Here is a 10,900-nt window from a genome sequence, read left to right on the forward strand (position 1 = left end):
TAATATTAGGATTTTTATTTTCATTAGGATGTATATTTTATGTTTTTCGACTCTAGGCTTTGGTACGGCTCCTACTACATGAAAGATATCAATCTGTCTCGAAATCGAGATTTCTAGTTTTTCTTTTTTGTTTTGTGTCTCAGGCCTATAATTTCGGAGAATTAGTAAATAAATGAATTTATTTTCGGTTCGCAGATAAGAAAATAAATAAAATATCTAATATCTCAAGAGTCTAACTGCCTATTACAGTAGCAATATGGTCTCAAGTATGGAAAGTCCTTTTGCATACAATGTGGTTGATTTTTATACAAGTTTATACGGCTTATACCCTCACCAGTCGTAAAAGTTCCCTTTGAAATGTCTAAGACGGTTGTAGCCTCATATTTCCCGCCACTTGGGGATACGGTGAAGACCACTTCGTAGTTTTTTACTTTATAATTCGCATTTTTCTCTTTGACTCCACACTCGTCACATCTACCATCTTTAAAAGTCTTATCGAATTTTTGTACTCGGGAGCCTGGAGAAATAATACCGGCGCGCTCGATTTTATCTAGCTTTAAAGTTGCGCATTGATCTTTGACTTTATCAATTTTACCATTCATACCATTTATAGTTGAGATGATATTTTCAGCAGCTTTTCGAACAAGCGGGTCATCGATCTTCAGTTCTTGATAATCTAGACAGGAACACCAATGGTCTAAAATTCCAATTTGATTACAAGTCCGATTAAGATGAGAGAGATCGGTAAATAAGCTAGATCCATACTTATGTTTATGTTTGTTCTCCGGGAATGTCATTAAATGACGTAATGTTGAATAAACATCAAAATGCGATGTTAGCAGATTCGCGTTCCGTTGAAAATTTTTAAAATGATCTGGATATTTTTTCGGGAACCAGGTTGGAAGTGTAAAAGACATAAACGGTAACCTCTCTTCTAATTTACCAGTCATTGTAGCACGGTATCCGCTTGAACGATCACCGTGGTCTCCAAAGATGACTAATAGCGTATTTTCATTTTGTCCTGTTTTCTCTAAATGTTCTAACAAATCAACAAGATCGTCGTCAATGAGCTGTGCGTATGGCGAGCTGTTATGTGTGAGATCGGATGCGACGAGATAAGAGAAAGTAGGTTTGTCGTGGTAATTGTTCATAAATCGTTTGAGNAAATGGTAAAATACACGTTGTTTTTTTATAAGAACCATCAAAAACCTTTGGATTTCTTAACTTTTGAATTTTAAGCCTAAAAATGCTCTTGACATGTCTTATTTTTCACCATTTTTTTTCGAGCATTTTTGCCCTTTTCATAAGAAATTGGGTGTTTTAGAGTCTGCAAAAAAATGTTCTTAATATTTGTTCCTGAGTTAATCTTAATTTATTATGTAAATGCTTGATTATTGTATAATATTTTTTTAGCATTTACATACTAATATATAATTAACTTAACAGGTTATATTTTTTTTCCTTATCTTTGTGATTTTTTTCAAGTATTCTAAAATATTTTGATCTAGCTGAAATCTAGATTATTAAAGATCTTGGTTCATAAAACATAAAGCATAAGTTAAAGAATAGCAGAAAATTACAGATTATTACCAACCAGACAGAACTGAAACAGGAAACACATTTTTAAAGATCAGACGATTCAATCCATTACTTATCATGACACACCATGCAGCTTGTTGATGCTCTGAATGTTGCACCTTATCAGCCAGATTCATGACGGTTTCAATATATTTGTGGTGACCAGGCTTTACGCATGCGCAGTAGTGTTTTTATTCCCCAATCAAATTCGTTTTACCACCACAATGATTACCAATTGGACCTACATCAGTTTAGATAGCGCTAATCTCTTTCTTTTTTCTTTTTTTTTTTTTCTTTGTAGTAATGCCCTTTTCTTTTTTTCGTTAATAATTTTCATTTTTTGGCTTGGCTTCTTGTTTTTTTATTACTTTATTCAGAATTTACATTAATTATATATTCCCAATTAAAAATCACAAGTTGAGCAAACACTCCCAATTGTAGAAATTTCTCGAAAAATCTCTGCGATGGAGTGTTAAAGCTAAAGAAATTTCCTTATATGGACATATTTGCACTCCACCGGAGAGCTTTTCAATTAAAAATATTTCAATTTTACAAAACTTTCAATTAGTATTTAAGATGGAGAGTTAAAATGAGTTTTATTTCCAAATATGGTCATAAGTGCACTCACCCGCAGAGTCCTTTTTTGTTTTTTGATTTTGATTTTACAAATTTTACGAAACTGCATTGTATCGGGAGCTGCTTCTTCTTCTTAATTTTGTTTTCATATTTTTATTTAACACTTTCAGTTTGAATTTTTTCTTTTCTTTTTCTTTCTTTTCCCTTCCCTAGTTCCCTCCAGTTCTCCCCCGCCTCACCCCGCTCACTCACCTCACTCCCCCTACCCATCCCTTCGCATACGCCCTGCTCCCGCTAAACGCCTCGATCGTGCTCCACGCCCACAGCAGCAACATTCAACTACAAGTGAAACACAGAGTTAAGATTAGACAACTAAAGATTAGCAGAATTAACATCCATCACCTGTTTTACTAATGACATTGCATCAAGTGTCAAGTGTGCAATATAATATTCAAAAGAATGTCAAATAGCCAGGTATTGTGCGGATGAAATTTGATTGTGGTCTGTAGAAAAAGGTTTTAGCGCATGTGCAATAGGCTGAAAAGATGAGATAAATTTTTTCTAATCAATGACAAAAAAAATTGTCATTTTTTTTTGTTGCGGTTATCAGTTTTTTTTCAAATGGGGTTTTTTAACACTTAACTCTTAGTAATTAACTAAAACTGATTTCGGAAGTCAGCCAAAATAACTTGTTTGTAACAGTTCAATTCCACGAATAATTTAGAGTCATTCGTAAAAAAAAACGTTATTTTCTGGACGTTTATGCCGGGGGGGGGTACTTAGGCAAATGGAGGGCCGCCCTTAAGGGCACCTTCTTTGGATTTCCAAAGAGAAATAGGAAAATTTCAACTTTTGACCCCCAGAAAGATCGAAATTTGGTCAAAATTGGTCAAACTTATCCCAATAAGGGTGAAATTCACAAAATTTGCTTTTGTTTTCTCCTTTTTTCAGTCCCGGTCCCGGTAAGGGTCCAAGGGTGAAAATCAGGCGCCCCCACCCTGTCAGCTCGCAACCCTAGTACCCCGGACGTTTATGTCACAAAATTTCTGAAATCTGGACTACAACAAAAATAATGTACTCCCGAAATCCGGGCATGTAGATCCTTTTCAACAACACAATAAGAAGATAATTTGTATAAAAAACCTAAGAAATTGTAAAAGCCCATAAAACTTGAAGAAAAAAAATCAAATCATATACAATCATCTGACTATAAAAATATCCTACATTTAAAGCAACACAAAACCATTATTTTTAGTGAACAAAAACTAACCAACAAAACAATAGAACAGAATTTTGGTTTGCCACCATTGCCTTGACGTTCTAGATTAAAAGGTTCAAACATATAGAAGGACTGTTTTTAATATTCATTCATTCGTTCATTCATTCCACTCACATAGGTGTTACCATAATTCCATCCAGAGTACTGAGTTAGTCTCGATATTTAGCGATTTAGATTATTAATTGTGCCAATCACATGTATGAATAATAGTCTAAGAAACATCTAATGGATAAATAAAATATCTAATATCTCAAGAGTCTAGCTGCCTATTACAGTAGCAATATGGTCTCAAGTATGGAAAGTCCTTTTGTATACAATGTGGTTGATTTTTATACAAGTTTATACGGCTTATACCCTCACCAGTCGTAAAAGTTCCCTTTGAAATGTCTAAAACGGCTGTAGCCTCATATTTCCCGCCACTTGGGGATACGGTGAAGACCACTTCGTAGTTTTTTACTTTATAATTCGCATTTTTCTCTTTGACTCCACACTCGTCACATCTACCATCTTTAAAAGTCTTATCGAATTTTTGTACTCGGGAGCCTGGAGAAATAATACCGGCGCGCTCGATTTTATCTAGCTTTAAAGTTGCGCATTGATCTTTGACTTTATCAATTTTACCATTCATACCATTTATAGTTGAGATGATATTTTCAGCAGCTTTTCGAACAAGCGGGTCATCGATCTTCAGTTCTTGATAATCTAGACAGGAACACCAATGGTCTAAAATTCCAATTTGATTACAAGTCCGATTAAGATGAGAGAGATCGGTAAATAAGCTAGATCCATACTTATGTTTATGTTTGTTCTCCGGGAATGTCATTAAATGACGTAATGTTGAATAAACATCAAAATGCGATGTTAGCAGATTCGCGTTCCGTTGAAAATTTTTAAAATGATCTGGATATTTTTTCGGGAACCAGGTTGGAAGTGTAAAAGACATAAACGGTAACCTCTCTTCTAATTTACCAGTCATTGTAGCACGGTATCCGCTTGAACGATCACCGTGGTCTCCAAAGATGACTAATAGCGTATTTTCATTTTGTCCTGTTTTCTCTAAATGTTCTAACAAATCAACAAGATCGTCGTCAATGAGCTGTGCGTATGGTGAGCTGTTATGTGTGAGATCAGATGAACCGAGAAAAGAGAAAGTTGGTTTGTCGTGGTAATTGTTCATAAATCGTTTGAGGTATCTAAGAGAAGAAAAATAAAATATGAAGTTTTAGAATGGATCGAAAATACAGAAATAAAATCATACAGAGAAGTTTTATGATATAGTGTGGAGTCTCCATACTCTCCTGGAAATTTTCGGAATTTTCAGAAATGAGTGAGAATTTATGTTTAAGGCGACCAAAGAAATAATAATTTTAAATTTAAAAAAGGGGATTCGTGTGAATCCAAATCTCTTTTCATACTCTCAATACTTATCAAGCCATATTTTTTACTTAAATATACAAAATACCGTTTAAAGGGGGGGGGGGGTAAACTAAGGATGAAAAATCTAAAAATATTCTCTGTCGCCCAACCATAGTGGGAGACATATTTTTAAAGAATTTTAAGGGGAACCTTAGAAAAACAGGATAAGATTTAAGGGGGTACTAGGAAATAAGGGCACACTACATATGAAATTCTAAATTGAGGGTAGGTAAACGGATAAGGGGTAATTTGTTGTTTAACAGGGGCTGGAAAACATGGATGAAACAATGGGTGGCCTTACCTGAAATTAATCTCGAAAGTTTGCCCCTTAAAATTTTGCCAAAAACTCAAAGCCTCCCCCCTTATCTTAAGGCTGAAACCATGGCCTTCTCCACTGACCTTTAACGGCGTCAGTTACGGTGTGAAAGGTTGGTTTAACCCAAGCCAGTACTGAACACTTTCAGGGCACTTTATATAATTAGCCTATTTCATAGGATTCATGTTTTTAGTACAGTACAGATGAAACCATGGGTGGCCCTACCTGAAGTTAATTTGATGACTACATTTGATACTCTTTTTATTCAGTTGACCAATATAAGAACCAGCACCGGCCCAAAAGTTCCTCATGTATTTGTCCGTTGGTGGCTCATTGAATCCACGTAAACGATAATTAAACGTATTATCGTAAGGGCTGTCTTCTGAATATTGAGTGATGTAACCGGATTTTTGAAAATCTTTCCATATGAAAGGCCAACGGTTGACAAAATCTGGATGGAAATGAAGGAAAATGAAATAATGTTGAAAATTGAATGATAAAGTAGATAGAGGTTTCATTTCAATACACCACTGTATCACAGACCCGCTGGGACCCCAGCCCCACTGGAAAATTTGGCCAAAATCTTACCCCCAGTGGGAAAAATACCCTACAATTTCATCCCCACTGGGGGGATTGACTTTGATTTCATCCCAATTCAAAATCCAATGTAAAAAATTCAATGTAAAAAATTGCACTCCAAAACCATCCCCACCGGATTTTTGGACTTAGGAACAATAGAACTTTTTACCCTTATTGGGTTTTCAATGGAAAATTTTATCCCCACTGTGGGAAAAAGTTTCACCGGGGCAGTGAAACAGAGATGTTTCAATTGACCGATATTTCACATCATAAACAAAACAAAATTTGTTGGACATACAGGATAGATAGATAAATACATTGTAAAACCAATTTAGCCAATTCAAGTTTTAAGGTCGTCTTTAAAATGCGTGTCCTTGAGCCTCGAAATGTAACTGGCATTACACTGTGCCATAGCACAGGTTTTCGAAGTACACGTTTTTTTATAAGAACAAACAATATAAGAACATAAAGCTTCGATAGCCAAAATGTTAAGAACATTTTAAGGCTTCGTGGACTCTAAAACAGCATATTTTGTAGGAAAATAGGAAAAAAATGGTTACAAGATGGTGAAATTAAAAGAAGACTTATTCTTATAAAACAAAAACGTGTAGGACTTTGCTTTCCTCTTTCTAATCAAAAGACAAAGATACTATCGGAGAGAAATTAGCACTCAAGAACGAAAGGCGTAATTTTAATGACCACAATTCTAGACGATCCTATAGTCTACACAAGATCACTAAAGTAAAAAAGGGAATAGTTTAGGAGGCGGAAAAAATTTGTGAACGAGTGGTTAGCCAGGAGCGGAGTAAGCTGTGGTGGAGGTGTTTACAGTTTACAATTCCAAACTCTACCACATCTATACTTTCCGTAAACAACCCTGACGTCTAGCTAGCACCTCACTAAAAACCGAGACTTTTCATCCCGGAATAGACGTTAATTGACGTTAAGGCTACCGACGCCCTGACTCTACTGTGCATATATTTTTCTCGCGTTTACTAACCCTCTTACGGACGATAGCACGATAGCAATGGGAAATAAAATAAAATAGTAACTCTTACCTCCTTTCCCGTAACCTTTCCTTGCTTCAGGCAATTTATTTTCCAGTTCACCAACAAAAATAGCGCATATTTGTGCTGTTGTACCGTCACCAACAATTGTGTGACCCTGCAAAAGGAAAAAAGTTTGTTTAAGGGTTTTATTTTTAAATACGAGTGATATCGTTTGCTTACTCATCAATTTTAATTCACAAGCTTTTTTGACATTGGATAGACACGGATGTGGAGCAAGATTGGCCAGAAATAGGAAAAGAAAACATTTTTTGCTTATTTTCATGATATGCACCATTGCAATGTCTTCCATTCCACCCAATAGCTGATTGGTTCAAAGTGACGTATTGACTGATTTTACGTCACTTATTACAACCAATCAGCTGTTGGGTCCGTGATGTAATGTCAGAAGACATTGCAGTGGTGCATATCATGAATTAGCATAATGTAACGATAGGCAGACATTGTCCTGATATGAAATGTGTGTCTAATATGAAACGGGAATACGGGAACGCGCCACTGGCCAGGATCACATTTTCAAGCTCTTTGATATACCTGAAAAGGTTTGGAATCAACTTCATTTCCATCTCAAATTTCGTTTGAAAGAGTCCAAATTTTGTCTGTCAGGGTCCAAATTCTGTCTGATAGGGTTCAGTTTTTGTTAAACATTTGTTGCCGACAGGGTCCATTTTTAGAACTCCAGCGGTACGTCCCCGTCGGTAGTCAAGGTTTTTTACACTAACTATCGGTAAGTTTCGAAAAATGGACCGCGTGAAAACAAAGAAAGCTCGTGATTCAAATAATAATTTCAAATCTTAGTCAAGGCTTCACTTTTTCTTGCTTGAGAAAGGCTGAAGATTCCTCTCAGCCTTTCGGGTTTTAAATTCAAAGGTACAGTCAAATCTTTATAATTTGGACTTCTGTAATTCGATAAGAATTCTTGGCATCTTGGAGATGAACGAATTAGGGAGAGTCAACTTTAAAACATACATTCATAATGACAGTGCTTGGGCTCTCCTTCATTTTCTTTAACGTTTTCTTCAAATAACGCTCCGCGGTGGAGTGTGAAACAGAATCTATCATGATGAAAACGATATTGAGTTGGTCAGCTTTTGGTGGTAATTGCTCTTTTCCACGGGTGTCTTTTCGTACAGGGTACATGTGAAATTCGTCTTGTGTCGAACCACCAGCCGTGATGGAGACTTTGACAAAATCTTCTGTTAATTTGACCTCTGTGGAAAAAAAAGAGACAAAAACTGTTTACATGGAAATCTAGGCTGTAAACCTTTTTTACTCTGACGTTACTAGTTTATCACATTGTCTTTCTATTCTGAATTGAATTGCATTCCAAAACTGGAATACAGCGCATGCATACTTTGTAATCCCAATGATTATGCTAAAAATTTACGAAACTTGAGTTTACAAACATCTTTTACAGCTTGGATGTCTAGGCTAAGTTGTTTGGTGGTGTTTTAAGGCAACACAGGAGACGCAGGTTGTATGTGGTTGAGTTGTATGTATTCATGTTATTCCCGTGACGTAGTCTCTTAAATGAAAACACTCCGGTATTTGCAATTATTATTGCTGGTGAATTTAAACGAGAAAAAAACTCTTCCAGTAAAAAAACATGCGACCCAATTAAACATCATTTCATGAATATCTTGAACAAGTCAGCTTTGTACTTGGTGTTTTGAGCGTTCTGGTGGCATCAACAATTCCATGCTCGTTATTACAAGCCGAATTCATGTTACCAAAAATCCCTTTACCACAGAAAGGACGCGACCTATGTTTGCGAAGAGTGTGGCTAGACAGGATAACTGTATTGAAAACAAAACAAAAGTAAAGAAAAAGAGCATTTCATGTCCTTTCTACCAAATTAAAAAAGAGGCCTCCAAAGAATTGCATGATTGTGTGATTCAATAACTACGTGATTATTTTCCGCCATTACTGCGCGATGAACAAATTTTGGCAATTTTCGTGATCATGATAAGTACCAAACCATTTGGCGTGATGACGGCGTGCAGCTAGGGGGGGGGGGGGTTGGTGTCAAAAAGCTATCTTTCAAATCAAAGGGAAAAATCTAACAGGAAGAAAATTACCTTTATTCTGTTTAGGGTCATTTTTATCATAGAAGACAACCCATGGTGTGAATTTTTGACTGTTATCGTTCACTCTTTGCATATAACAATATTTAGCATGTGTGACTGCATTCTTGTCGCGAACCTAGTGATTAATAAAGATAAAGATATGGTAATAAACTTTTTAGCGTCAGAGAAGAAAGTTGACGAAATAAGACAAGCCTGTGTCACATACCCGCTGGGGACACCAGCCCCACTGGAAAATTTAGCAAAAATTTCGTCCCCGGTTGAAAAATACCCTTGAATTTCAGCCCCACTGGGAAATTGACTTTGATTTCATACCCACTGGATTTTTATCCTTTAAACAATAGAATTTCGATTGGGATTTCGATGGAAATTATCATCTCCACTGAGGAAAAAAGTTATCCACCAGGGCTATGAAACTGGGGTGTAATAAGCGTATGGATTTCAAACATACCCCTGTCTTACTCAGTGAGCCGGTGAAAATCTTAGTGGGGATAAAACAAAAGTATAAACAGGTTTATGAATAAACAGTTTGGAGAGGTAAGGAGAGGTAAGGGTATTTCTCAAAGGACCAATTCTTCGTTTCCACCAAGTTTGAGAGGGAGTACTTCTCATAAATTTGGACCAAAACTGAGTAAAAATCGACAAAAGCTTTAGGGAGAAATCTCTCTAAGGTTCCTAAAAACGTCAACTTTTTTTCTCTCGGGTCGATTTTCGATTTTTGAGCAATGAATGAATAAGAAAATCTTAACGGTCGTATTATAGTCGAAATGCTCTTTCATTTAAGTAAGGTAACCAAATGATAGATTAAAAAAAGAATGCACCACGCAAAAACAAAGAAAACGGTAGATTCAGTTTGTCTTCCGTTTTTGTTTGCATGTAAAAAGGTTGAAGGTTCTTCTCAAGCTTCAGCTATATCTAATACACAGGTTGCAAAATCAAAGTTTGATAACAAATCACGCTTTTACTCGAAATTTTTATGTGCTTGCTACATGACACATTTGATTCTGATTGGTTCAAATTTATTGACACTAATAAAGTTATCAGCTGTAAATTGTAAAGCAAGTAACATGGGAATAAGATCACTTTTTCTAGTATTCACATGTTTTGACTGCATTGATTTAAGACCTTTTTCACAAGGTGAGGAAAAAGGAAATTACCTGAAGAATACCATCATCCGTTACTTCAGTCAGCTTTGGATAATCACACGTAGCGGCCATATACGTACGCATGAACGGTTTTACTTCCGGGTGATACGGATCTAACGTCGGTACTTTACATTTTTGACGTAAATCATGAAATTTTGAAAGATCCTCTTTCTTAGAATTTGAAGTAATTTGTATCACCAGCTTATTTGAAGATAAGGTGATAAAAGTTACGGAAACGAAAAGTACTCCGATTACAAATCCAGTGAACATAGTAAAACGATGACGTAATCGAAGGCATGGGATAAACGCTTTCATTATGAGGGTTTGGTTGTTTTTCCTGTAAAAAAGATTTAGGAATCATTACCCCAGATTTCTGTCAGGGCTTTCTAAAGGATGAAAAAGCGACTAAACGGCATATTATTTTTATACTCAATATTGACAAAACAAACAGTACAGTGTGTCCTAAAACTAATGTATATATATAAGAATTGCGAAGCGATCCAGGCAAGTCACTCGATTCGCAAGTTGCAAGCAAAATATTTATAGGGTCACGCGATTTTAAAATAGATTCGTAACCCTGCGAAACCCCGACAACTGCTAGGGTCCAAGAAGACTTAAGAGATTTAACTCAAACACTTCAGGCGTACAAACTTACGATGTTTACTTCTACGGATTTGAGGAAAATTATACAAATCTTTTTATGAATCGTTGGAAAATGAGCACTTTCAAATGAATGGGACTAAAAGGTAAAAAATATTTCCCTAATCCATTATGCTCTTCTCTATTCTTTAATAATATTCAATAAAAAGTTCAATAATCGTTTTTTGCTCGGGAAAATTTGTCTGCCTTAAAAGCATTTA

The 10,900-nt window shown here is 35.9% G+C and overlaps 2 protein-coding genes across 2 annotated transcripts; both read right to left on the bottom strand.

The window, feature by feature from the left end:
* Positions 1-224: 224 nt before the first annotated feature.
* On the bottom strand, positions 225-1,157 carry LOC136820649 (uncharacterized). The gene has a single exon (XM_067076848.1). The coding sequence runs from the start codon at positions 1,149-1,151 to the stop codon at positions 225-227; it is 927 nt and encodes a 308-aa protein (XP_066932949.1). The 5' UTR covers positions 1,152-1,157.
* A 2,457-nt stretch (positions 1,158-3,614) lies between these two features.
* On the bottom strand, positions 3,615-10,373 carry LOC136820605 (uncharacterized). Its single transcript, XM_067076802.1, has 6 exons — positions 10,053-10,373; positions 8,890-9,013; positions 7,781-8,022; positions 6,803-6,908; positions 5,391-5,616; positions 3,615-4,626 (listed from the first exon to the last, which is right to left on the bottom strand). Exons 1-6 carry the CDS (start codon positions 10,353-10,355, stop codon positions 3,684-3,686), a joined length of 1,944 nt encoding a protein of 647 aa, XP_066932903.1. The 5' UTR covers positions 10,356-10,373; the 3' UTR covers positions 3,615-3,683.
* Between the last annotated feature and the right edge of the window lie 527 nt (positions 10,374-10,900).

This window comes from Clytia hemisphaerica, unplaced genomic scaffold, assembly GCF_902728285.1.
Source record: "Clytia hemisphaerica strain Z4C2 unplaced genomic scaffold, Clytia hemisphaerica genome assembly, whole genome shotgun sequence".
Taxonomy (NCBI): domain Eukaryota; kingdom Metazoa; phylum Cnidaria; class Hydrozoa; order Leptothecata; family Clytiidae; genus Clytia; species Clytia hemisphaerica.

Excerpts from the sequence above, each read along its gene's own strand:
- LOC136820605 (XM_067076802.1), bottom strand. The coding sequence starts at position 10,355 with ATGAAAGCGTTTATCCCATGCCTTCGATTACGTCATCGTTTTACTATG. Across the intron at positions 6,909-7,780 it reads CAAGCACTGTCATTATGAAT|GGTCACACAATTGTTGGTGA; the intron begins GTATGTTTTAAA and ends TTCCTTTTGCAG. Across the intron at positions 5,617-6,802 it reads GAAAGGTTACGGGAAAGGAG|ATTTTGTCAACCGTTGGCCT; the intron begins GTAAGAGTTACT and ends ATTTCCATCCAG.
- LOC136820649 (XM_067076848.1), bottom strand. The coding sequence starts at position 1,151 with ATGAACAATTACCACGACAAACCTACTTTCTCTTATCTCGTCGCATCC.